The sequence below is a fragment of the Palaemon carinicauda genome, chromosome 26 (genome assembly GCF_036898095.1).
Source record: "Palaemon carinicauda isolate YSFRI2023 chromosome 26, ASM3689809v2, whole genome shotgun sequence".
Taxonomy (NCBI): domain Eukaryota; kingdom Metazoa; phylum Arthropoda; class Malacostraca; order Decapoda; family Palaemonidae; genus Palaemon; species Palaemon carinicauda.
Genome location: NC_090750.1, coordinates 62808650 through 62836305, shown reverse-complemented (window position 1 = coordinate 62836305; position 27656 = coordinate 62808650). Strand labels below are relative to the sequence as shown.

General features: G+C 47.4%; 1 protein-coding gene across 2 annotated transcripts in view; it reads right to left on the bottom strand.

The window, feature by feature from the left end:
* Positions 1 to 27656, bottom strand: part of AlaRS-m (alanine--tRNA ligase, mitochondrial) — an 83863-nt gene that overhangs the window by 41548 nt on the left and 14659 nt on the right. For both annotated transcript variants that reach the window (XM_068349628.1, XM_068349627.1), the window contains exons 2-4: positions 17932 to 18132; positions 8106 to 8279; positions 7669 to 7814 (exon numbers count right to left, since the gene is read on the bottom strand). In XM_068349628.1, coding sequence (XP_068205729.1) covers positions 7669 to 7814; positions 8106 to 8279; positions 17932 to 18132 — 521 coding nt within the window. The remainder of the gene's footprint in view (positions 1 to 7668; positions 7815 to 8105; positions 8280 to 17931; positions 18133 to 27656) is intronic.

The window sequence follows — 27656 nt, the reverse complement described above, 5'->3', positions numbered from 1 at the left end:
TTTAAGTAATTTGTATTTTTCCTAACAATACTTACCTCGAACTACTTTCTTAGGAGTATCTGGGATCTCCTCCCAACCGACCAGAGTTTTGTGTAGTTTACCCCTAGTCCCGTTTTCTATGAGGGGTAACCTCAGGTGGAGTGGAACATGCCCTGAGGCTATCCCCCAGGTCAGAGAGCATCCTTGCTCAGGTCTCGATCTCCAGTAAGTTCTCTGGTCGCGCCGTGATAACATCTCGGCGCTCTCTCTTACCCAATGCGACCCTGTGTCCCCGACCCCCCTTTTTATGTCTTTCGAGATCCCCACGTGGAAAAAGTAGTCAAAATGTCAAACTAGAGCAGCAACTAACAAGACAAAAAATATAATGAAGAGTAAGCTTGGAAATTTACTCAATACATAGACGCCTGAGTGAAGTTAGCAAAACAAATGAGCTAATTTACACAAAGCCTAAATGAGCTGACTGTATCTAAGATAAAAATCACATACTTTTCTAAAAAGATTCAGCCAAATATTGAATAGGCTAACAAAAGGGAAATACACAAAATCAACACTGCAAAAATAATAATGATAATGATCAGCGATTGAAGCAGCTGAGATATGTTTTTTTACCAGAAGAAAAGGCCTAATTATCAGTACAGTAATAGATTGATGATGAATATTTTTTTCTATATTAGTAAATACTGTAGATTGAACAAGTCAACACTTGCAGATCAAAGCATGCTGTGTTTGTACTAAGGAAAGAGGATTATTCCCCATTTAAGGGGCATTCATTCATCAGGATTTATAAGTACAGCACAGCTGCTCTTTCATTCCAAAGGTTTAGGAAAAGGTACCTACAAATGCTAAAATGTTATTTTCCTTAGTAAAATAAATTTTTGAATATACTTACCCGATGATCATGTAGCTGCAACTCTGTTGCTCGACAGAAAAAACCTACGGTCGGGATACGCCAGCGATCGCTATACAGGTGGGGGTGTACAACAGCGCCATCTGTCGAGTAGGTACTCAGGTACTTCTTGTCAACAAGAACCAATTTTCTCCTCGGTCCACTGGGTCTCTATGGGGAGGAAGGGAGGGTCCTTAAATTCATGATCATCGGATAAGTATATTAAAAAATTTATTTTACTAAGGAAAATAACATTTTTCAATATTAATCTTACCCGATGATCATGTAGCTGATTCACACCCAGGGGGGTGGGTGGAGACCAGCAAACATGTTAACATAAGAAGCTAAGTATCCCGTATTTCATTTTAGCAGTTATTCAAAATAACAAACATAAAATAAATAAGTACCTGGTAAGGAAGACGACTTGAACAATTACTCTGCCTTTTTAAGTACGTCTTCCTTACTGAGCCTCGCGATCCTCATAGGATGCTGAGCGACTCCTAGGAGCTGAAGTATGAAGGGTTGCAACCCATACTAAAGGTCCTCATCAAAACCTCTAATCTAGGCGCTTCTCAAGAAATGATTTTGACCACCCGCGAAATCAAGTAGGATGCGAAAGGCTTCTTAGCCTTCCGGACAACCCAAAAATATTTCAAGAGAAAGATTAAAAAGGTTCTGGAATTAGGGAATTGTAGTGGTGGAGCCCCCACCACTACTGCACTCGTTGCTACGAATGGTCCCAGAGTGTAGCAGTTCTCGTAAAGAGACTGGACATTCTTAAGATAAAAGACGCGAACACTGATTTGCTTTTCCAATAGGTTGCGTCGAATATACTTTGCAGAGATCTATTTTGTTCAAAGGCCACGGAAGTTGTGACAGCTCTAACTTCGTGTGTCCTTACCTTCAGCCAAGCTTGGTTTTCCTCATTCAGAAGGGAATGAGCTTCTCGTATTAACAGTCTGATAAAGTAGGGTAAAGAATTCTCTGACATAGGCAAAGATGGATTCTTAACTGAACACCATAAAGCTTCAGACGGGCCTCTTAAAGGTTTTTAAAAATAGAACTTAAGAGCTCTTACAGGACATAATACTCTTTCTAGTTCATTTCCAACCATACGATAAGTTTGGAATATCGAACGATATTGGTCAAGGCCGAGAAGGCAGCTCGTGTTTGGCTAGAAAACCAAGTTGTAGAACATGTAGCCGTTTCGGATGAGAATCCGATGTTCCTGCTGAAGGCATGAATCTCACTGACTCTTTTAGCTGTGGTTAAGCATATCAGGAAAAGAGTCTTAAAGGTGAGATCTTTCAGGGAGGCTGATTGAAGTGGTTCGAACCTGTCTGACATAAGGAATCTTAGAACCACGTCTAAATTCCAACCAGGTGTAACCAAACGACGCTCCTTCGTGGTCTCAAAAGACTTAAGGAGGTCCTGTAGATCTTTATTGCTGGAAAGATCTAAGCCTCTGTGACGGAAGACTGATGCCAACATGCTTCTGTAACCCTTGATAGTGGGAGCTGAAAGAGATCGTTCTTTCCTCAGATATAAGAGGAAGTCAGCTATTTGAGTTACAGAGGTACTGGTCGAGGACACGGATACTGACTTGCACCAGTTTCGGAAGATTTCCCACTTCGATTGGTAGACTCTAAGGGTGGATGTTCTCCTTGCTCTAGCAATCGCTCTGGTTGCCTCCTTCGAAAAACCTCTAGTTCTCGAGAGTCTTTCGATAGTCTGAAGGCAGTCAGACGAAGAGCGTGGAGGCCTTGGAGTACCTTCTTTACGCGTGGCAGACGTAGCAGGTCCACCCTTAGGGGAAGTGTTCTGGGAACGTCTACTAGCCATCGAAGTACCTCGGTGAGTTATTCTCTCGCGGGCCAGAGGGAAGCAACTAGCGTCAACTTTGTCCCTTCTTGAGAGGCGAACTTCTGCAGTACCTTGTTGGCAATCTAGAACGGAGGGAATGCATATAGATCTAGATGTGACCAATCTAGAAGAAAGGCATCTATATGAACTACTGCTGGGTCCGGGATAGGTGAGCAAAGTATTGGGAGCCTCTTGGTCATCGAGGTTGCGAAGAGATCTATGGTTGGCTGGCCCCAGGTGGCCCAAAGTCTCTTGCATACATCCTTGTGGAGGGTCCAATATGTTGGAATTATTAGTCCCTTCCTACTGAGACAATCTGCTATGACATTCAAGTTGCCTTGGATGAACCTCGTTACTAGTGAAAAGTCTAGACCTGTTGAACAGGAGAGGAGGTCTCTTGCGAACTCGTACCATATCACAGAGTAGGTCCCTCCTTGCTTGGAGATGTACGACAAAGCAGGGTGTTGTCCGTGTTCACCTCCACCACTTTGCCTTGAAGGAGAGACCTGAAGCTTTCTCAGGACAGACGTACTGCCACTAGCTTCTTGCTGTTGAAATGCATTGTCCTTTGACTCGAGTTCCATAATCCCGAGCATTCCCTACCGCCTAATGTCGCACCCCAGCCTACGTCCGATGCGTCCGAGAAGAGAACGTGGTTGGGAGTCTGAACAGTCAGGGGAAGACCCTTTCAAAGGTTGATAAAGTCCTTTCACCAAGTCAGACCAGACTTTATCTTTCCGGAAACCGGGATCGAGACCGCTTCTAGCGTCTTGTCCTTTTCCAGTGAAAAGCTAGATGATACAGAAGAGGACGGAGGTGTAGTCTTCCAAGTGACACAAATTGAACCACGGATGACAGTGTCCTAACCAGACTCATCCACAGCCTGACAGGGCAGTGTTCCTTCTTCAGCATCTTCTGGATGGATAACAGGGCTGGGGGTTGATCGTCTTGTTCAGCAATGTCCTCATCAGAGGGTTCCTCATCCGAAACTGATGAGGAAACGGCAACGGAGTGGGCAACGTCTGACTCGCTGAATCCGGTCGCCCTGGTGGATGCGTGACGGAGCCGGACACAAGATCATGGTACTGCTGCACAGTCTGTGAACTGTCAACCATGGGGACGCGAGGAAGAACAGTGTCAACCCGAAACTGTCTAGACTGTCTGGGTTGTGCAGTCAACCCCCTACCGGGTTGCTGAGGTTGCCGCACTGCGTCACAACAAGTCACCTCTGCTGGTTGTTGAACGTCTTCCTAGTGACACACTGACCGTCCACAACCACTTCCGAGAGTCGCTTAACGTCAACGTGCGACTGGCAACCCACACTGGGTCGCACCGGTGGAGGAACCACCTCAACTGGCGGACGTGAGTAGGATACCTCAGCGTCAACAGGGCGTACAACCAACCGGTAGGAAGGTTGTTGGCTAGGAGGTTCTTCTCCGTAAAAAATCCTCTATCAAGGACACAAGCTTGGACTGCATGTCTTGCAACAAAGCCCATTAGGGTCTATGGGAGCAGGTGTGGCAACAGACGGGGTTAGCGACCGAAGCGGAACCATTTACCATCCCTGGAAGCCTTGTTATGCTTAAATTAAAGTCCATAGGAGGCTAAGCAGCTTAAGGCTCCTCTCCAAATGACAGAGTCCTCAAAGGAATATCAGAAGGAGGGAGAACAGCACTTTCTCATCTACAGGAACCATGTCCGAGAAAAGCTAGGTTATCTCAGTGAGGGTCTCACTGGTGCCTAAGCAGCAGACCAGAAGGCAACGTTATGTAACTGCTTGACAGTCTGTGAACTGTCAAAAACAGAACTGTCAACCACAACAGGTGCGTGATGACATACAGCACTGGTGCATTAGTAGCAGTGCTTGACAGTCTGTGAGCTGGCAACAACCAAAGCTGTGTGGGGAAGCCTCAACTCCTGACTGACTAGTCTGCTGCGGGCGAGTGGCGGTAACCACAGTGTGTTGCGGAGGCTGACACACCGTGTCAAACAACGGCAGCTTGTGGTAGCTCACGCACGGCAACGGAGTGCTCCGTGTGTCTGTGGGAGTAAGCATGCGTCTGGCAGGGTAGACTGCGCATGGGTGGAGGAGCTCTCACAACAAGAGTGTGGGAGCAGGCAGCCATGCTGGGCGCACAACCATGGCAGGTTGTAGGCAAACGGGTGCATCGTCAACCTTCTCCGCAGTCGGAGTGTGGGAGCAGACAACAACCAAAGCGGAGTGGTGGTGCGTGGTGGGGACTGCCGTGGGTTGCGGAAACTAACGCATCGCGTCAAAACACGGCAGCTTGACTCCACCTTCCCACTGCTGATGCGGTAGCTCACGCATGTTAACGGAGGGAGCCGCATGTCGGCTAACGTTAACATGCCTCTGGCAGGGTCGACTGCGCATCGGAGGTGGAGCTCTCCGCAGCCGGAGTGTGGGAGCAGGCAGCCTCAGCGTGAGCTGGGCGCACAACCGTGGTAGGTTGTAGGCTAACGAGAGCAGTGTAAACCTTCTCCGCACGAAACTCCTGCATAACCGCAGCTAACTGAGTCTGCATAGACTGCAGTAAAGACCACTTAGGGTCTACAAAAAACGGCAACAAACGGAGCTACTGTCCGTTGTGACTGAGGGTCAAAAACAGCTGGTGCGGCAACAGACGGAGTTACTGCCTGTTGCGGTACCACCTTGCCTCTCTTGGGAGGTGTGCAGTCGTCGGATGACTGCAGCGAGTCCGAACTGACCCAGTGGCTACACCTAGGCCGTTGGACTTGCGCGGAAGGGACCGACTTGCACTTAAAAGCTGCAAGATTTGGTCCATGGTTTCTACGAGAAACCTCTTCCGCAGACGAGGAATAAATGGGCTCTCTCGTCTTTGTGTGGGTGGGGCGATCACGTCGGCAACGTGTGTAGATACGCCCGAAACCACGGAGGGAAAAACGTCTGTTCGTCGATCAAGGCCTGTGGAACCCATAAGTCGTACGACATTACTTCTCCCCTGGGCTTGGGAGCTTGTAAGAGGTATCGGACTAGGTGAACAACTGGCACGAACAGACGAACCCTCGGACGCAACACTGTAACACTTTGCGCATATCACTTTATCACTTTTGATTTTCTGTTTGCACTTATTTCACTGAAATCGAAACTTTAACTGATTTCTACCTGAAACACGCAATCCTATCCTTCATTAAAAGGTAGTAATTGCGAAAACAGTTTACAATGCAACAGAAAAACATAAATAAAGATAAAGAATTCAGTGGCTGGAAAAGAGACTAAACACTAGATCAAATAAACTACGTTTACAATCTCTCACCGCATAAAGCCTGGGAACAAGAATAAAGCTCTAGAAACGTTTTACCTTCTTCCCCTACAGCGACTAGGGAGAAGAGTAAAAAACGAATTCAGTGGCTGGAAAAGAGACTAAACACTAGATCAAATAAACTACGTTTACAATCTCTCACCGCCTAAAGCCTGGGAACAAGAATAAAACTCTAGAAACGTTTTACCTTATTCCTCTACAGCGACTAGGGAGAAGAGTAAAAAACGAGAACAACGTTACCCGCTTGAACGAAACGTTTATTCTCCTCTCTCTCCCTCCGTCTCTATCTCTCTCTCTCTTCTCTCTTGACTTAGCACCTGAGAGAAGAGCCCAATTATATATCGTTAAAACATGTTATTGCTAAAAGGAAAAAACTGAAAGGTTTCCCAAATAAAAAGTTCCTTTATTTAGAATTTAAACCATTTAAGCTAAGAAAGAATGAACGAAACGCTAGAATCGGTTTACTCTTACTGCAACGTGAAACCGTGAAATACTCTCTCTCTATCGTAACGATAGAGCGCAAGTTGAACGTTCTGAACGTCAACAACTGCGGAGACTAAAAACTAAACGTTAGTTCATCTTTGAAAACAGTACGAGACTATCAAAGAAATTCTTTCATAAAACATTAAAAAGTATTAAATTCTTAAAAGGTTAAATACGATATGACGGGCTCAATGTTAATTAACTTCGGTTCCAAGTAAGGACCGCCTACTATTAGGAAAGGTCGCATATAAACAAACATAAAAATTAATTTTTTATAAGTTTATAATAAATGGAAAGTTAATCGAAGAGGCCTATCAAGGCGGAGAGATATAAAATAAATAGATCTATAACTTGTTAAGCAAAATTACCAAAAACCTAAACACACTTCCGTCTAAGGGAAGGGTCGGCCATTTAAAAGTGAAAGAGAGTCCATACTCTCTTCGTCACCATAATTAAATCTATCAAAAACGAATTCAAGTTTTGAAATGAAGATAAAACCCCTGCATAGCGAAAGCTCAAAACTGGAATAGTGTACTTCACCAAATCGTTGTGAAAACAAATCCAGTTAGGGACGGCGTATTTAGTAGGTCGTGCCGACAGAGGAAAAATTGGTTCTTGTTGACAAGAAGTACCTGAGTACCTACTCGACAGATGGCGCTGTTGTACACCCCCACCTGTATAGCGATCGCTGGCGTATCCCGACCGTAGGTTTTTTCTGTCGAGCAACAGAGTTGCAGCTACATGATCATCGGGTAAGATTAATATTGAAAAAGTCCCTTTATAACTTTGCTAGATCATCTACTTTTTTAAATAACCAAAGAAAACCCCTTTTGAATCTTGTATCTTTAGAAACATTATAACCAGTGCAAAAGTTATAAAAATGGTTAAAACTAGGACAGTAAAGTAAAGGTACTTTACATGTTCCCAGATTTCCTAACAAATGACAAACTTAGCAAATATTTAGCTTATGAATGATATGGGATACCTGTAATTTCTTTTCTTATATTCATTTTTAGACATTATGATGCCTTAGGCTCTTAATATCTAAGTAATATGGTCTAAAAACAAGGTGTATACTAAAGTATCACTCATTGAAATATAAAAATACTCAGAGAGAGATTTGTAGTCCTTTACCCAATTGATTTCCAGATATCCAATACTTCCAGATCCGGGCCAAGACTCAATGCAGGATCTCCACCAAAATATGTAACATAAAGACGGTCAGGTGGTAACTTATACACTTCTGTTAAGAGTGTCCATGCCATTGTACAAGCATCTTTCTGTAATCAAAATTATAGAGTAGAATATGAATAAAATTTCACATCTTGAGTATGATTTTGTATACACAAAAGTGGGAAGAGTTATATCAACAATCTTTATACCTTACAATACATTTTTTTATCTTATATACTCCAATTTCATATGACATAAATGAATATACTCATTTATATGGGTAAGTAATGCCAATAAATTATTTTATTTGAATGAAAATAACATGTACAATAGAGGAAAACCTGTGAAGAGGAAATAAATAGAGGTATGCACGTACGAAATAATATCTTTACCATTACCTTGAAATAATCTCCAAATGACCAATTACCGAGCATTTCAAAAAAAGTATGGTGGTAAGTATCACGACCAACATCATGTAAATCGTTGTGCTTACCACCCACACGTATACATTTTTGGCTATTTGTGGCTCGCGGACAGGGCCTTAGACTATGACCAAGAAACACAGGCTTAAACTGGAAAGATAATAGAATATTAAATTGGAATAATAAACACAAAAAGTAATAAATTAATGTTCATAAAGATTATAAATCTGAAGAGGAATAAAAAGAAATTTTAAACTGTAAATCTGGAAAGATGACATAACCCTTTTACCCCCAAGGTAAGGTTAAATTTCGAGCACATTTTGCTATACATTTATTTAAATTGCTCTAACAGCCTTAATTTTTGTCATAGAGAGGTCAGGTTGGTCTTATTCTTTTGGAAAATGCCTGAAGTTTCTCAAAAGGTTATTAAAAACATGCAAAAACATGTAAATAAGAGTGTTTTGCAAGAACGTACCGGTACGTCCTTTTGGGGGCGAAAGGGATAATAGCACTCAACAAAATTTTAATTGGATTCATAGCTTAGATTTTAAAAATATACAAATGGTGAAGCATGAGATATTTTATGGCTATTGTACTGTACTGCTTTTACTCTGGGAAATTAGTATTCTGCAATATGACAAATTCGTAGATAATTTGTACTTTTCCTAAAGATGCAAACCTTTGGCTATTTATTAGGGGTATTACTTTCAGCTAAGCTGAAAGGACGAGGATTAACTACCCATTCCGCTAGTTAGTGGGGTAGGGGAGGTAGCTTGCTACCACTCCCGCTCACACACCGGTGATTTAGCTCACTTTGCTTGAAGGTAGGACTTCAAGGGGGATAGGGCTGGCGGGTAAGTTTGTATAAATAGGCAAAGGTTTGTATCGTTAGGAAAAATACAAATTATCTATGAATTTTTCCTTTGTTCCGTAACTGGAATACAAACCTATGCTATTTATTAGGAGTGACTCACCCATTAGTGAGGTGGACATCCCTGCCAATCTGGCTTTTTGGCTTTACTAGGGGGCTCCTTATTTTAAATACGTTTATACCAAAAATAAGGAGTTCCTGAACCTCGTAGCAAGGTCCGCGGCCTACACAAGCTGTGTGTTGAGATATTTAGAAGTGTGACTGTCCGGGTAAAAGTTATTCCGTGTCTTTGTAGGAAAAACTATTGTAACCAAGACTTTCCCAATACCACCTTGCCAGGGTATGGGGACGCAACAGTATTAGCTTAATACTAGATACAAAAGGAAGCATGGTTAACCTGCAGTGGTTTGTGGTCAGCTTATGTAGAGAACCCAGGATGCTGCTTTCCCCAAGAAAGGGGAGGATGAAGAAAAGAATAGGAGCCAGTCAAACCTTTTCATTCATTCAGACTAAAACCAGCTAACAATGCACTCAACCTTCTGCTGCTTGTCCATTAAGGAGCTTGAGGTATTATACCAGCTGTTGTGCAGCCACCACAGGGCCGATAGAGAATGTATCGAGCCTCCTGTAGGTCACGTCTTGTAGGTAGTGGGCTGTGAACACATTCTGACGTTTCCACACCCCAGCCTGTAGAACCTGGGTCACTGAGAAGTTTCTCTTGAATGCCCCTGACATCGTGAGCTCTGGGGCAACGTGAAGGAGGAGGGTCCGGATTCAGGGCATGGTCTATAACCTTGTGAATCCAAGCAGAGATGGTGCTTTTAGTGACTCTCCTCTTGTTCCTTCCTGTGCTGACAAAAAGTGCAGGCATATGGGGACGAGCTACAACTGCTCTCTTGAGATACAGCCTCAAACTCACTGGGCAGAGTAAGAGATGATCAGGGTCATCAGTTAGACAGCAGAGACTCGAAATCCGGAAGGAGTCGAATCGGGGATCTGCCACTCCTGGATTCTGAGTCTTGGCTACAAACTCAGGGACGAAGCTGAATGTTACCTCTCCCCATCACCTTGAATGGGTGATGTCGTATGAGAGACCATAAAGTTTGCTGAATCACTTCGCTGAAGACAAAGCTAGTAGGAACACTGTCTTCCAAGTGAGGTGGCGATCTGTTGCCTCGCGTAATGGTTCATAGGGAGGTCTCTTTAGAGACCTGAGAACTCGAACCATGTTCCATGGGAGAAGTCTCACTACAGACCGAGGACAGGTAAGTTCGTAACTCCATATGAGTATAGTAAGTTCTAGCAATGAAGAAATGTCCATTCCGTTGAAGGGCCAGAAAGACGGCCTTCATCTTTAAGAGATTTATGTGGAGGTAGTCTTCTGACTTTGACTAGAGGCCTGAGATCGTGTGGTGCAGCACGTGAGCTCCCCATCCTTTTTTTTTAACTTTCTGAGAACAGCATTAAATTCCTTTCGTAGATTCTCGTCTGACACCCACCATTCGAGGTCCATCTGTTCCGCTGATCCCAGGGGGACCTGGATGTCCAGGAAGTCGAAAGCCTGATTCCACTGGGACTTGAGTCGCCACTGGAGAGATCGAATCTTGGGGTGACCGTTGGGAACTAGATGGGCCAGAGATGAAATGTGTCCGAGAAGACGTAGCCACGTCTGGGCTGGAAGTTCTTCTCATCTGAGAAAGGGTCTTGCGATCTTAGCCCGGGTACTCTTTAGCCCTTAAGACCAGGGCAATGCTGCACTGATTTTAGAGAGCTTCTGAGTGCCAAAGACATGATCTAAGACCGTGCCTTTGCTCTGTCGTGGGGGTATCCCCGGGTCGGTGAACCCATTAAGTACCCTGATGAGAGTCAGGACTTGCCAGAAGGCATGTTCTGACTCTTTCTGCTCCCCCTCTGAATTGGGACTGGCAGTGAAGTCTCCTTCTTTCACTCCTGAGAGCTCCTCTCAGGGTGCATCATGAATATTCCTAGAGTGACTGGTAGTTCCTGGAGGCCTGGGGGTCCTTGAAGAGGACTTTGGAAGTGTCTTAGAGTCCTCAGATTCCTTCCAGGGGAGGAGATAGGACTCCAGCATCAAAGGCCGGATGGAGTTATCCTTCCTGACTTTCGCTGGTGGTGGAAAACTCTCTGTGCTAGGAGAATTTTCCTCTGAAGGTGGAAGAGAGGAAATTCGAACCTTGAGAGACTCCCTCGGCAGAGGTGAGGCAGGAAGCGTCCGGAGGGCGAGTCAGGAAGGACAGGCCTCGAAGGCCTAACAAGAATCTGTTTCACCCTAAGCGATGTTACCGCGTCTGAGACTCCTCTTTTTCTCTTCAAAGGAGAAGCAGCCAAGGTTCTTTGCAGGAGATCTGCTGGAGCCGTCGGATGTTGTGAGGTCTCCGAAGAGTGAGATGATAAAGCACACCCAAAGACTTGCACAACTGCTTTGACCATGGCACTGAACCAAGGCTGTCTGCTGACAGAGGCACTATCAGAGAGAGCTCCTGAAGAGAAAGGGATCAAGGTATCCCTGTGAGGAGTCTCGACCGATGGTTGATGCGGTGGGTCCGCCTTCGAAGATGGAATCTATGGAATCTTGAACCCTTCTATGAAGCCTCTTCCTCCTTTTCCCAGCGGGCCCGCTGTAATGCGTTTGCGGGGAGGGGAATGGGGCAATGGTGACATGACAGAAAGTTTGCCTTTTTGTTATTTTTTACTCTTGCGCAAGTGCGCAGAAGAGTGCTGATGTGTTGGCGAGTGCTGGTGCGTTGACAAGTGCTTGCAAGCTGGAAAGTACTTGTGTGCAGGAGAGCGCTGGCGCGCAAGAAAGTATTGTACATGAGAGTGCTGGCAAACTGGCAAATTCTGGTGTACAGGTGAGCGCGGGAGCGCAGGCGAGTGCTGGCGAACCGGAGAGCGGTGGTGCGCAGGCGGGCGCAGGCAGGCGAGCGCTGGGAAGCTGGAGAGCGCTGACGAGCTGGCGTGCTCTGACGAGCTGAAGAGCGGTGGAGCACAGGAGAGCGCTGGTGTGCAGGAGAGCGTTTGCGGGCTGAAGAGTGCTGATGCACAGGATAGGATTTGCGAGCTGAAGAACGCTGATCCGAGGAGCGCTGATGCGTGGGAGAGCGCATACGTGCAGGAGAGCGCAGACATGCAGGAGAACACTGGAGTGCAGGTGAGTGCTGTAGCCCTGGTTAGCACAGGTGCGCTGGCGATCGTAGATAAGCTGGCGAGCTCTGCCGAGCCGGCAAATGGTGGTGCTTTGAACAACGAGAACGTGCTGGAGAGCAATGGCGATCAAGAGATCAATGGGGCATTGGAGAGCGCTCAAGCGCAGGAGAGCGCTGATGCGCTGGAGACTGTTGATGCATAGAGAGTGCTGACGAGATGTTGGTGAGTGCTGGTGCACTGATGAGCCCTGGCGCGTTGGCGAGTACTGGCACCCAGCCGAAGGGTCTGGAACGCTGTGAAGGAAGGCGCGTTCTCGAGGGCGAGTGATGTTTAAAAACATCACGAGACAGTAATGGAGAAGGCAGGTCAGAAGGTTGGCGCGATACAGGAACAGGGATGTGCCCTTTGGATGGGCGAACATCCTCAGTGGGGGATCGCGAGTGATCCACAGAAGAGTACAAGAACAAAGTCAGAGGACTAGCGGATGCGTCGTCAGGAGAAGGTCCAAGAACGGACGAAGGTCGAGGGCCAGTAGACGATGGAAGAGGAAGCTCTTCTGCGGGGGAAGGCTGCGAAGACAAGGCTGAAGAGCCGAAGAAGCTCCTTTTCACCGATGGCGAAGGGCGACCTCTAAGGCGAAGCAGAGGGCAAGCTCTGCGAGATCAATGACGCCCTCTGGGGGCCGGTGAATTAGCAAGCTGACCCTTAGAAGCAGCAGTCCTCTGCAGAGGAGTCTCTATGAGTGAACTTCTACTCCGAGGAGAAACACTTGCAAGCGAGACAGACGAAAGACTGCTTCCCCCTTGAAGGATGATCAGGAACAGGGGAAGCGCAGTCGGCAGCAACAGCTGAAGAATCTGAAGAGGCAGGGGTGTTGGCAGCAGCAGTAGAAAATGCCTCATACACCTCTACATCGACTTATAACAGAGGATCGACCTCCGAAGTCGATGAAGACTGCACACTAGCACCACGGAGGGTGAGCTGCAGCAAGGAGTCCTTGGAGGGCGTACCTGGAAGCCCCAAGGACGACCACACCTTTAAAAAAGGAGAAAGACACAAGGCCTTACTCGGGAGGAGAGGTGGGGCTGCTTCGCTAGGGGAAGCAACACCATCTCTCGAGGACCGGAGTTGACCAACTATTAAAGGGCCTACGCTACTACTCGATGGTCTCTCGGAAGAACCTGATTGAGTAGGAGCTTCGGAGGAAGGTCGGGAAGCGGAAGAAGAAGCCTTGGGTATTTTCCATTTCGAAGAAATCTTTGATGGAGAAATATCCTACTTTAACCTCTCTTCTTTCGCTGGCACCCAAACATTTCCCACTGGGAGGCAGACTACACCTGACACTCACTATCCTTGTTTTCCCTATCACACCGTTGACCTCTGCAGGCGGGTCAAAGGGTGTGACGATCAGTGTTCACGGCCGAGATGAAGGCACCACAGGGCCGGCCTTCCGCGTCCAGGGTAGGTACGCATAGTCGGCAGAAGTCAACACACACACACACTAATAAAGAGAAAACACAAACAAAAGGCAACTTTGCACGAAAAGCGTTTCTCTGAGAGGAGATGCTGGATAACCTCTGCGTGTGAAGCCAAAGGGATTCCACTGTGCTGTATAATATCTTTATGTGTGGTTGGCACAACAGGTAAGGAAGGGTTGGCAATTCCCACGGAGTCTCCACCAGCAGAAGTTGAAGGTACAGGTACAATTGTTCTTGGGGGGCATTTCGGGGGCATAAGTCATATTGAGATTGAGAATGGCTCAAACTCGATTTAGAGTACAGTACCCCTTATCAGGCAGAATGGCGGAAAAGCATAAGCATCTAGGCTGTCCCGTGGATGCTGGAATGCCTCCTCAAACACTGCTCTCAAATCTGGTACCAGAAAGCAATAAACTGGCAGCGCGTGGTTTAATCGGGTCGCAAAAAAGTCAATTGTTGGTAAACCCCACAAAATCAGGATCTTGGATGCTATCGGAAGATTCAAAGACCATTTGGAGTAAACCACTTGCATCCACCTGCTCAGTTTGTCTGCTACAATCTTCTTCCTACCAGGAATTAATCAAGCTGTGAGAGTAATCAAGTTGAGCTCTGCCCACTAGAGGATCTCTATTGCAAGCTGGCAAAGCTGCAGTGACAAGGTACCTCCTTGCCTGTTTACGTATACCACCACAGTGGTGTTGTCGCTCATCAATACCACTGAGTGATCGGTTAAAAGGTGGGAAAAATTTTAGTGCCAGCAAGGTTGCTTGCAGTTCCAACACATTTCTATGGCATAGGTGGTCTTGTTCGGACCACTGTTCTGATGCCATATGCTGATAGAGGTGTATTCCCCAACCTCCCCTTGACGTGTTTGTGAGCAACACAAACTGTTGAGGAGGCGTCAAAAGAGAAGAGCCCCCTAGAAAGTTTGTCTCATCCAGTTACCATTCTAGGTCTCTCTTGGACTCTTCCTGTATTGGCATCAATGCAAGAGGATGGTCGAGATGTAGAGACCAGAGTCCTTTCAACTTCTACTCAAGCAACCATAGATGAAGATGACCATTTGGCACGAGACATTCCAAGGAAACTAAATTTCCCAGTAGTTTCTGCCCTTGTTCCCTGTTGTGCTGGCAGTTGGGGCTATTGAAGGAAGGGGAGTGCTACTTCCCTCAGGCATGCTACCCTGCCCTGAGATGGGAAGGTCTTTCCGAAGACCGTGTCAATGTACATTCCGAGGTTAGCAAGTCTTTGCATTGGCACTAGCACAGACTTCTTCCGATTCACCACAATCCCTAGATTGCGACAAAATGAAAGGAGTCTATCTCAGAGAAGGAGAAGGGCTTCCTCCGAGTCTGCCAAAATTAGCCAATTGTCTAGGTATCGTAAGAGATGAACTTCGTTGACTTGTGCCCATACTGACATTAGCATAAAGACTCCAGCAAAGACTTGTGGCACTGTTGAGAGCCCAAAGCAAATTACCTTGAACTGGTACACTTTGCTGGCTACAACAAAGCTGAGGTTCTTAGAGGCCACATGTATTAGAATCTAGAAGTATTCTTCTTCTAAGTCAATCGTCATCATGAAGTGCAGAGGGCCTGATTGCTTGCCTAACCAGGGCTGCAGTCTCCATCTTGAACATCGCTTATAGCACAAACTAGTTCAGGGCTGACAGGTCTATGATTGATCTCCAGCCTTCAAATGCTTTTCCAACAAGAAAGAGTTGACTGAAGAAGAAGAAGCCTGGGGAGCCATCATCGACCTCTTGGATAGCATCCTTCTCCAGCATAGCCTGGACTTCTGCCCGAAGGGCTAATGTCCTTCGCCGATCCCTGGCGATAGAATGATGACATTGCTGTTGGTAAATACTTGAGGATCAGGGTAAACTTATGGTAAGAAAAAGATAGCATTAAAATATAAAAAACACCTATAACTACCATGACAACCTTTTCCATAATCTATTCATATGTTAAGGTTTATACTGACCAACTGTTTCAGAAATATGACAATGTTTTGAATACACTTTAAAATTAGAAGTCAATTCAGTGATAAAATCAGTCTAATTCCTTGAACACAAACAGTACATCGATTTACACAAGATAAACAGTATAATCTTGCTTCAACAACAAAAAAGGGATTTTGACGAAGGAAAAATCTATTTCTGGGGAGAGACCTGTGGCGCCCGGTGAAAAGAGTCCTCCTTATATACCTTTTCTGATAAAACCTTCCAATTACAGTATACCAGAGAAAGATAAAAGCATGGAATGCTGAGGTTACATCCCTCGGGCGAGCACCTTTTGGGTGTCGTGTATAAAGCAAAGGCGCGTGAAATCCACTATTCACAGGTTGTCTTCCATTTAGTTAATTCCTTCGTCAAAGGGATGGGCCGATACAAAGGCCCTAGCCAACCCCCAGCGCCACACCACCCACGCCACGACGCGAGCGCCATCTGAACAACATCCTTCTTTTTGGTATGACTGTACAATAAAGCTTTTGCATCCGTCATACTGTTATTCACAGAAACTGTTATCAGTGAAGAACATGATCACAAACCTAGTTTGGAGAGAACACCTCAACCCAATTACCACTTAAGGACCCCTAATTCATCTACCCATAAATGGGTCAACGTTCTGGGCCAACAGGACCACAGACTGGCCAGATAGTTCTCAGTGCAGTCTAGCTACACTGGACTTACACAGTCTTCTCTTTTATTGCCATAATTTAAAATGCATCATGACAGGACAGTTTTTACATCTAAATAATACCCTACATCTTTTTCATACATACAACTTCTGTCTGGAGGTTGAAAGATGCTTGTTATTGAAGCCCTACATTGGGTAAGGAGTTGCACAAATCTGAAATATCAGATTAGAGACAATTATGTGGCTGAGTAAGCAGTTTAACAATTTCAGTAATAAAAAAAAATTAAAGTAATTTGTATTTTTCCTAGCTACTGTATATGTTATTTTACATTGTTCCCACTTTAAAATGGATGGAAAGGGGTGCAAGTTACTTCTATGGGTTGGCCTCTGTGCCTGCCTAGCCGGGGTTGACAATCTAGCTTGCCCGGATAAAGAGGTATAAAAGCGATCCCTCCAGCGAGAACAGAGCAGGACCTTTGAAAGAGGCATTTCTCAGGTTTAAAATCTCTCTTCTGCCGATTTGGCGATGGAATTTTGAAGCAACGGCATCATGCCTCTTCAGGACCAAGTTTGCCCACTGGTTGGCCGCTTGGCGGGTCTCAAGAACTCAATGACTCTTGCTGCAGTTCAAACGATGTCTTTGAGAGCATTCTTGTGACTTGCCAGGGTCGACGACTCGAACAAGTCCTCGGTGTCAACTAAATAGCCATCTGTGCCTGACCAGTGATCAATCCAGAAGGCGGCCCGATGAGTTGCCATGGGTGTCCTCTCAATACTAGAAAGTGAGATGTTCTGTGTGGGTAGGCAGTCTGCAGTGACAACCAGGGTTAATATGGACACTGCAGGGTCATGGAGGTAACGACGAAAGAGAAGCCTCCTGCGTGAGGTAGTATTTCCTCTACTGTGCAAAATGTGCATGCACATCTGGGGAATGCACTTGCCAATATATGTCTAGACTAGGCTTGTCTAAAAGGGAGGGAAAGAAGTAGGTAGAGGAAAAGTGAAAATGATCTTTCCTACTTCTCGTTTCTAACTGAAAATACTGACACCAGCATTGGGCCTACAATACACTGGACTAAACAAAGCTCACATTCAGGGGCATATCAGTAAAATACTGTATAATCGCTCCTGTATAGAGCAAGTAGGGCTGCAACAAACAATTCCCTCCCAAAGTGAAAGTGCTCACAATATGGCAACAGAAAACAAGCACTATCAACAAATACAAGTAAGAAAGGATTCAATTGTTGGGAGAGCAATAACAGTATGTTCATACTCTTTGCAGCCAAATATAAAAGTGACGTAATACAATCGGACAAACGGGTGGTTACCGCACCTACCTTATTAATGATTCAATGGCTGTGTCGGCTTTGCTGCAGACATTTTCCTAATTATTAGTTAAAATATTTCTATCCTCACAGGAACAAAGCAAAGTTAACTACGTACAGAATTCACTTCAGTCATGCTAAATTCAAAATATCATATAAATGTTTGCAACACTCAAACATATAGCTTACACCTTCCAAGACCCCAAAATAACATAAATCTAAGTCTGCTAAAGAACTAAAGGTATTTGTTAGTTAAAATTAATATTCCTTTGCAACAATACATCTCACCATAATTAATTTCTTTAAACATGAATACTTCACCTGATTCATTCCTGCATTCACAAATGCAAGCGTGGCATCCTTCCATGGTACGACGGGGCTTGAACGAATATACTGATGGTTGTGGTTCTTGAAAAACTCAATAAAAGTACTCCTGACTAAATTTGATGACCAGTGCAACCTTCGAACTATAACACACCTGTGGTGGTACATCATCCATCTAAAATTTAATTTGCGAAGCATCTGTTAAAAAATAATACTAAATTAATTATGAAACATTTGTTACAGAGAATCATCAATTAATTGAAAAGCATTTAATCAAAAGTTAATTCCGATATAAATTACCCAAGTTAGACGATGGATTGACAAGCTAAGAAAATTTTTGTATAAAATGGCATAGAAAGACAATAAACCGATGGAGTGAGAGAAGATGTCTGAGGCCTTTGTCCTACAATGGACTAGGTATGGCTGATGATGATGATGATGATGATGATAATGATGATGGCAGCTCAAGTGAGGTCTTTCATCCTTAAGGGGTGGCAAATGCCAATCAATGACCGTCAAACTAATTTTTTAAGGAAGCCACGGTAGCCTCTCCAAGTATTTTGTACTGCCGAGAGAATGCAAAAACTTCATCAAATGAACACAAGACTTGAGTCAAGCACTGTTGGGATTTTGAAAACCGGAGGCTTCACCTCCCTCACTAGATACTTCTCATCATGCATCTCAAGAGACAGTTTCTTCTTCTGAAAATATACACAATCCGGACTAAGAACCGAATTGGGGCTACACCTTGACTCTTAAAAGGTAACCTGATTGACAATTGGCCATCCCTTCAGAAGCAGAATTGTCTTTGGCTCTCATGTCCCAAGAGACTGATGAGTACAGCATACTTTATCCTTTGTGGTAATTGAATGCTCGAGCAATATCACGTGGTGCTCAGGCACGTCACATGCATACCATCATTTGGTGGTGTAGAATATTTCCGCAGATTGTGCACACGCAGTGGGGCATCTTGTTGCTCGTAAAAGCATAGAACAATCCTGGGCGATCACTTATTCTTGTTCCTAGTCGTGTGAACACGTAGAAACTTCCCAGCATGTGGACTGGACAAACGGAAAGAAAATGTGACAAGTGATCTCATTCCAGCGCGGGCCAACACTTGGAAGAGTCACAAGAATGATCACAAGGTGAATGGTCACAATAGGCCCGATTACGCGGTGAATGATCCCGTGGAAACCAAAGGAATGTCTCATCTTTCATAAAAAAGAGGAGACTGATCACTGATTCCTCTCAAAGCATCTCAATCCAATTTCTTTCCCATTGGTACCAAAGTATCAATAGGGAGAGAGACCAAAGTGTACCTCAATTATCTGAGGGAAGGAAGAGAAGGATGGCGCCCTTCATCCCAAATGAAAGTGAACGTTATGTTTGGTATGAGACCGAACAGAAGTAGCAGTGTCTGAAGAACAGGCCAATATGAGGCAGAGTTGGAGGATGAAAAACTAGAACAGGGAGGAGTGCACATGCTTCTTCTTCATGCCAGCCTTCTTTGGGGTCTAGATCTTGGGAGGCCAACAATGACAATCCCAAGGAAGATTTCAGACCACAGGGTCCAATTCAATAGCAATCAAGGCCACATCAACAAGAGCCATGTCGCCTAGCGCCTACACAGGAGTAGCAGGAGTTAGGGAAGATACAACAGGGAAAGCCTTAGAAATCCTGGATGCGGCCAACATCTTCCTAAGGTCCAGGTCCAGAACATAATTGTCGGGTGAAACAGCAACAGGCGAGCCTCGAGGAAAAGGCAGAGAAGTACTACCTTGACTAAGGGAAGGTGATACTTCCGCATTCCTTCAGAAAAGCCCTGAGAGTGAGCCGAGGTACAATTTCCCACACATGAATTCCTTCAGAGGACCGAACCCTAGAGAAATCCAAGGGAGACACAGCAAGCAGCAAGTAGAGTACTAGTAGAAAAGGAGCTATAGAGCCTCTTTAGCATCAGTTTAGGTATTGCCAGTGCTGATACCAAAGAATTCCTTCTTGGCAAACCTAGCCCACTGCAGTGAAAGCTTGGATTTGTACTTGCCACAAAGGGATGACTTAACAGTCATACCCTCGGCAAAAAACAGACAGAATGGTGGTCCAGATCAACAGTATGCTTAGACATAAGCCTACCATACTAATTACCAGGTTTACCCAGACAACCACATGTCAACACTTTTTCATTTAAACAGCAAATATTAAGAAAAAAAGTTTAAAAACCACTCAAGATTGAAGTGGCAGCAAGAATAAATATGTACTGCTTGTGGCATGAATTAAAAGTAAATATTTGGGAGACTAACATGTGGGTCAAGGCTACCTACCAGTAATTATAACTACCTCGTTTAAATTTTAATGGCCATTCCAACTTCGCTGAAGCGGTACTCCAATTAAAAGATGTTGGTTTGTATTTGTGTAAGAACAAAAAAGACTTTACAGCAATCTAGATTTTGTCAGGGTAGTCTGAATTCACTTTTGCAGTCTGATCATAAATGGTGGGAGAAAACCTATATTTCTCCCTTTTAATCACAGGATTGCCTCACTGCATGTAAATGCTGTGACCATTGGTTAGGGAGGGAAACATTGTAAAAATTTGAGAATCTATAGTGTCTGGCCTTAAGAGAAAACTCCCATCTTATACGATACTCTTTACATCGGTTCAACATATGTCAGTTCCAACTTTACATCGCTCTCCTAGTTTTAAATAGAAAAATACTATAATCCAACTTACGTCATTTTATCCCACCTTGCGTAAAATTATTACTAAACTAAAGTTTTGTTCCGATTACCAATTAATGCAGTCTACTAACAGCTGACAGAACTTGAAAGAAAAGGGAATGTGAGTGAACAATACTCGCCCATCCACAAAACAATGCCAGGAAAAATTCTAATCACATTGTTAAATTAGTTCAAAATGATCAACTGAAATTCAATTTGTATAGTGGGGTGATAAAAAGGATGTCTTATTAGAAACCAGCGAAGATGAACTGAAAATGGTCAAGTCGACTAGTTTGTTGCCATCAACTGCCAGATGGCATGGTAGTTTCCAGAGGGGGAGGAATTTTGTAGGGGGAGAGAACAGGAAATTTCTACTTTGGGATAGATGTTGACACAACTTAGAGTAAAAGCAATATAAACATCAGAGGAATTCAAAAATGACAAATTCGTAGATAATTTGTATTTTTCCTAACTATACAAACCTTAGCTATTTACATGGGGTAATTACTTCGGCGTAGCTGAACGACGAGCCATAAAAGTTTTAACGAGGGTTTCCTACCCCTCCGCTAGTTAGCAGGGGGTAGGGAGGGGTAGCTAGCTACCCCTCCCCCTCACACACACCGGAGAATACTCCACTTTACTTAGAGGTAGGACTTATCTTGGAGGACAGGGCTGGCGGGCACATAACTGTAAATAGCTAAGGTTTGTATACAGTAGTTAGGAAAAATACAAATTATCTACGAATTTGTCATTTGTTCCGTAACTGAAATACAAACCACGCTATTTACATGGGGTGACTTAACTCTTAGGAAGGGTGGTAAGTCCCGGCCATACTGGCTTTGGCTTGCCCGGGGATTCCATATTCGAGCGAACAAGTACTCGGACAATAGGGAATCCCTGCTCCTCGCTGGCGGTTGTGAAACTGCCGCGGCCTACGTTAGGTGTGTGCGAAGGTGAAAAGTGACTTGTCCCAGGCAGTTGCCCTGGAGTTCCTCAGAAGGAAATCCAGGCTAGGACTCTCCCAATACCACCTCGTCAGGGTATGGGGACATGACAGTATTACACCTAATACTAGGAACACAAGGAAGCATGGTCTACCTGCAGTGGTTTGAGGTCAGCTGTGCAGAAAACCCAGGATGCTGCTTTCTCCGTGGGAGGAGAGGATGAAGAAAAGAATAAGGGCCAGACAGATCTTTTCATTCATGCAGACTAAAACCAGGTAACAATGCCCTCAACCTTCTGCTACTTGTCCATCAAGGAACCTGAGGTTTAGACCAGCTGTTGTGAAGCCACCACAGGGCCGATAGAAACGTATCGAGCCTCCTGTGGGCCATGTCTTGCAGGTAAGGGGCTGAGAAGAAGGTCTGATGCTTCAACATCCCCGCTTGTAGGACCTGCGTCACTGAAAGATGCTCCATGAAGGGCAGGGACGTATCTAAGCCCCTGACATCATGGGCTCTAGGGCGGTGTGACGGAGAAGGGTCAGGATTCAAGGCAGGGTGTAGCGCACCCTGCGAATCCAGGCCGAGATGGTACTCCTGGAGACCCTTCTCCTCGTTACCCAGGATCCACGAACGAGACTTGAACCTGGAGACGAACTGCAGCTGTTCTCTGAAGACACCAGCTCGGATTCCCTACCGGCAAGGTAGGAGATGGTCTGAGTCATCTGCTACAGGACAGAGACTCGAACCTTGGGAGGAGTCGAAGCGGGTCCGGCACTCCCGGATTCTGAGTCTCGGCAACAAACCCCAGGGACGAACCTGAATGTTGCCTCCCCCTAACCCCCTGAATGGGCGAAGTCGTAAGAGAGACCATGTGACTCGCTTGGCTGGAGATAGGCTAGCAGGAACACTGTCTACCCAGAAAGGTGGTGGTCTGGGGAGTTATGTAGTGGTTCATCAGGGGGTCTCTTTCAGAGACTCGAGGACTCGAACCACGTCCCAAGGAGGAGGTCTCACCTTCGACTGAGGGCAGGAGAGGACAAGGCTTCGCATGCGAAGGAAGAGTTCCAGCGGGGGGAGAAATGTTTGTCCTTAGAGCCAGGAGGCAAGACTTAAGGCTGAGGGATAGCCTTTCACAGTCGACACTGAAAGGCACATTTATCCCGCAATCCCACTAGGGACTCCGCTATTGCTGGAAGCAGCATCGTGTGGAGGGATGCCCTCTCCCCGACACCGGCCACAGAAACTCGCCCTATCGCCTGGGAGACTACTGCGGAAGACTTGCGCAGGTGTCCAGGCCTCCTTTTCGCCACTTGTTGCGAAAATCCTCTCTCTTTGAGGAGATGCTGGATAGACTCCCGGCGGGAAGTGGAGCAAGCTACGAAGGCAACACATCGATGGTGTCCCACCGTTGCTGGAAGGCCTCCTACCAGAGGGCCTTGGGATCCGTGACCGGGGAGCAGTACAGCGGGAGCTTACAGCTCTGTGCTGTAGCGAACCGGTCCACCGAGGGAGCCCCACCGAGGCAGGACTTGTAGGCTACTTGAGGATCCAAGGACCACTCGGAATGTGGTGTCCATGACACACTGCTTAGACTGTCGGCGAGCCCATTCCTTTGCCTGGAATCAAGCGAGCTGCCAAGGAGACCGAGGGTGACTCGGACCATCCCGGTATCTCTACCGCAGGATGGGATGGTTGTACTGAAAAGTACCTCCTTGTCTGGGCCAGAAAACCATCACTGTGGTGTTGTTGATCCTCATAACCACAGAGTAGTCCGCCAGGCTAGGTGGAGCTACTGAAGAGCCAGAAACACGGTTTCCGTCTCTAGTAGGACTAGAGAAGGTTCTTCCTGGTTCTGACCCCCGGCCTGAGGACCCGTGGATCAGAACGTGCCCCCCCCCCCCCCTTTTCTTTGACGCGTCCAAAAACAGCATCAAGTTAGGGGGAAGGACGAGAAGGACCACTCCCTATTGTAGGCCCTCATCAGCTTCCCACCCCTATGGGTTCGTTTGTACCGGTTGTCCCCTAGGGGTCTCGGCGTCTGGGGAGACGTGCCCCCGACCCCCCACGCCCCGAGTCGCCACTGGAGAGAACTCAACCTGGGGCGACTGTGGAAACCAGACGGGCCAGGGAGGAGAGACGTAACAACCTTGGGTTGGAGGGTCTTCTCGTGTGAGGAAAGGTCTCGCAACCCTCCTCTGCCTTGGTACCCTGTCGTCTGAAGGGAAGGCTACGGGAGATAGGAGCCTAAGACCAGGCTCGGTATACCAGACTCTGAGAGGGCTGCGGGGAGGACTCACCGAGGACCACCATGATCTTTAGAACTTGGTAAAGTCCGAGGAGCTTGTCCCGATGATGAAGAAGAGAAGCCTTCGAGTCTGCCAGGATCGGCCAGTCACCCAGGAAACGGATCGGCCAGATGCCGATGCTGAGAGCCCATGAAGAGATCCGAGAGGAAGTATCGGAGAACTGTTGAGGTGCCGTGGAGAGGCCGAAGCACAGCCCTTGAACTGGTATACCCGCCTTCCAGGCGGACTCCAAAGTACTTCCTTGAAGATGGGTGAACCGGGACCGGAAGTAAGAGTCCTACCGGACCAGTGTACACATGAAGACTTGTGGTCTCACCGCAAAGCTGACCGCGTCTACTGTCGCTATGCTGAACGGAGACTGTTCGACAACCCTGTACAGAGTCGAGAAGGGAAGGAGACGATTACAGAGGCCCCGAAACCCGTTGGCCACCTCTTGGAGGGGCGCCTCTCCGACATGGACTGGACTTCCGCCCGGAGGGCCCGTACCCTCACCGATCCCTACCCAGGGAGGAGGGAGGGGCTCGAAACCAACCAGGACTGTTGAAGGAGACAAGCTCGGAGAGCTGGCCCTCGGCCTAGTCTCTGGCGCTCTCCATTCCCTGAGACCAGGGCAAGCTGCACTGGCGTAAGGGAGTCCTTGGGTGAGTAGAACTCGGTCCAGGACCGAATTCTTCCCTTACCGAAGAGGAATCTCTGAATCTGGAATCCCCTTGAGGTTTCTCCTGAGGGCCAGAACCTGCCAGAACGCAAGTTCCGACCCCTGGAGCTCCTCCTCCTGATGGACTGGCAGCTAGGTCTCCCATCCCAGGAGGCTCTTCCTGGGGAGACTCGTAGACATGCCCCAAGGGTCGAACTGGATCTTGTCGGATCCTTGAGGAAAACAGGGCCTTAGGATCCCTCCTAGGAGGAAAACAGGACCCCAGCGATGAAGGACGTAAGGCTTCGCCCCCTCCGCACGATAGGACCCTCAGGAAGAGGCGGGGATTCTCCAAATGGAGTGAAAAGGGGGGAGGGCCGGGTCTTCCGACCCTCCTGGGGATGGGTAGTGCTCATCCGCAGGGGAGGGGAGATTAAGTCCGAGGAGGGCTCATCGCCTGCGTAAGGACTCGCGAAGGGACAGGATAGTCCTTGGGGGAGATATCATGCCAGAGATTCCTCTCACCCCTTTCAGGGGGAGAGGAAGCTGCTACTGATTAGTGACCCCAGTCAGAAGGCACAGGCTCATCGCCTGCTTGAACGTTCTGATGAAGGCCAACCGTTGCGCTGACAGAGAGCCCCTCTGGAGGGAAGAGGATCGTTCGATCCTCTGGGAGAGATGACACATGAAGGTTCGCCCGTAGAGAACCTGCAACGAAGGGAGAAGAGACCTTTGACCTATCCGGAAACCTTCCCCCCTCCGGAGAGGGCGCTGCTCTGCGCTGCGGGGGAGGGAAACGCGGATGTGGCCAGACCGCCATAAGCCCTGATGTTAACAGGTAACGGTCGCGTCGGAGAACGGTGCGTCGATCACGCTGACGATCGCGCGAAAAGCACAGATCTGGGTAGCGCTTAAATAAAGCATGCGTAGCAGTATAACCGCGCCCGCATGCCCGCGTGAGCGTATCGGTGTCCGCGTGAGCGATTCCCGCGCGTATGCAGATCGCTGGCGCTTGCGCGTGAAAGATCGTGGGCGATAGCGAGGGAAACCATCCCACGCGCGAACGATCTCGGTAAAAAAGATCGCCGGTGCTAGCGCCGTCGGCGATTGCGTGTGGGGAAACCATCCCACGCGCGGAAGAATAACGCTGACGATCTTCGGCGCTTACGCGAGTACGAAGATCGTCGGCGCTAGAGAAGACCGTAGGACAGTGAGCGGGAAACCATGGTGCCCGCGTGCGTATGATCTCCAACTATGAAAGATGATCGTCGGTGATTCGCGCGAGCACGGACGATCTTCGACGCTCACGCGTGAGCGAAGACTGTCGGCGCTCGCGCGCGAGAGAGAAGATAGTTGGCAATCACGAGCGGGAAAACCTCTGTGCCCGTGCGCGGACGATCTACAACGATCGCGAGAGGGAAACCGCAAGCGGACTATCTGTATGATGGATGCGTGAGCCTCAATGGTCGCGCGCGGGAATCCATCCCGTGAACGGAACAATTTTCGGCGCTTACGCGAACTGAGAAGATCGTCGGCACTAGCGCGCCTAGCGCCGAATCCGAAGATTGGCGGCTAACGGCCGTCGACGATCGCGTGCGGATGGCCTCGTTGTCGCGCGCGGGAAACCATCCCGCGCACAGACCGATCCTCGGCGCTTACGCGCACTAAGAAGATCGTCAGCGCTGGATCCAAAGATCGCCAGCTAACGACCGTCGCCGGGTTAACGATCTTCCACGATCGCGCGCGGAAAAACCGCGAGCGGAAGGGCCTTGGAGATCGCGCGCGGGAAACCAACCCATGCGCGTAACAGAAGATCGTCGGCTAACGATCCTAGACGATCGCGAGAGGGAAACCATCCCGCGCGCGGGTGGTCTTCAGCGCTTATGCGCGAGTGAAGATCGTAGGCCCGTGTAACAGAAGATCGGAAATGGCTAACTCGTAGGTCAGGAACTGGGATGTGTCCCTAAAAGGGAGGGCATCCCCTGAAGAGGACCAGGAGGTCTACTTCAGAGCTGACGATCAACTGAGGGACTGCTAAACACTCCGAGGAGTGGTCTCTGTGAGGTACCTTTCCCGTGAACGGGAGAGGTGTCCTTCGTAGAAGAGACTTAGAGACACCGTAGGCTGAAAAGCTGGTGAGCGCCAGTACGATATCTCAGGAACCCCAACGATGTGCGCAAATGCGCAGGGAACGTTGGTAGCAGCCTAACTGAAAACTGGAACAGGGTGTCTCTGAAGGCAGACTCAGGAACAGCAGTCGAGCGCTAGCGCGTAAGGGAACGTTGGCGCGCAGGTGATACCTGGCACTTCAGGGACTTACTCACGGTGTGAGAAAGTCTCTCATGCCCCGAAGGGAGGAGCCCGTTAGATAACGGGGGCGCGGGCGCCCAAGGCGCGTCTGCAGTCAGGAATGGATACAGCAGGCAACAGGTACACTGATGGACGAGAGACCAAGGGTCTAACGTAGTCTGAGTAGCGAGGCCCCGAGGGGATTAGTTGCGAGACCCCGAAGGGTCAACGCAACGAGAAACCGAAGTTTCTCTGTCACTAAACACTGAAGTGTAGAAGTGACTAAAGATACTAGAGCCCGAGGGAACTGCGTAACTAAAGCTCCGAGACCCTGAAGGGTCAGGGAAAAAGAGAAACCGAAGTTTCCCTGTCACTAAACACCGAAGTGCTAGTGACTGAACAGCAAGCTGTTGACGACAGGAACAAACCTTTGAAGAGGAGTCTCTATGAGTGGCCTCTCTCGCGAACGAGAAAGGTGAGCACTTCGTAGAAGAGACTGGTGATGGAGCCCCAAAAGGCCGTGAGATCAGCAGACGTAAACAGGAACAATCCTCCGAAGAGGAGTCTCTGCGAGTGTCCTCTCACGCGAACGGGAGGGGACACTTCGTAGAAGAGACAAAAGGAGCAATCCTCCGAGGAGGAGCCCTTAGTGCAGCCTCCCTCGCGAATGAGAGAGGGCCAGACTGATCCTGCAGCTGCTCAGCCCCTTGAGCGTAACTACAGAAGTGACCGCTCAGCCCCGAGAGCATAGTCGCTAGTACCATGGTCTAGCCTTGCAACCGCTCAGCCCCTTGAGCAAGTTACAAGGGTGGCCGCTCAGCCCCAAGAGCA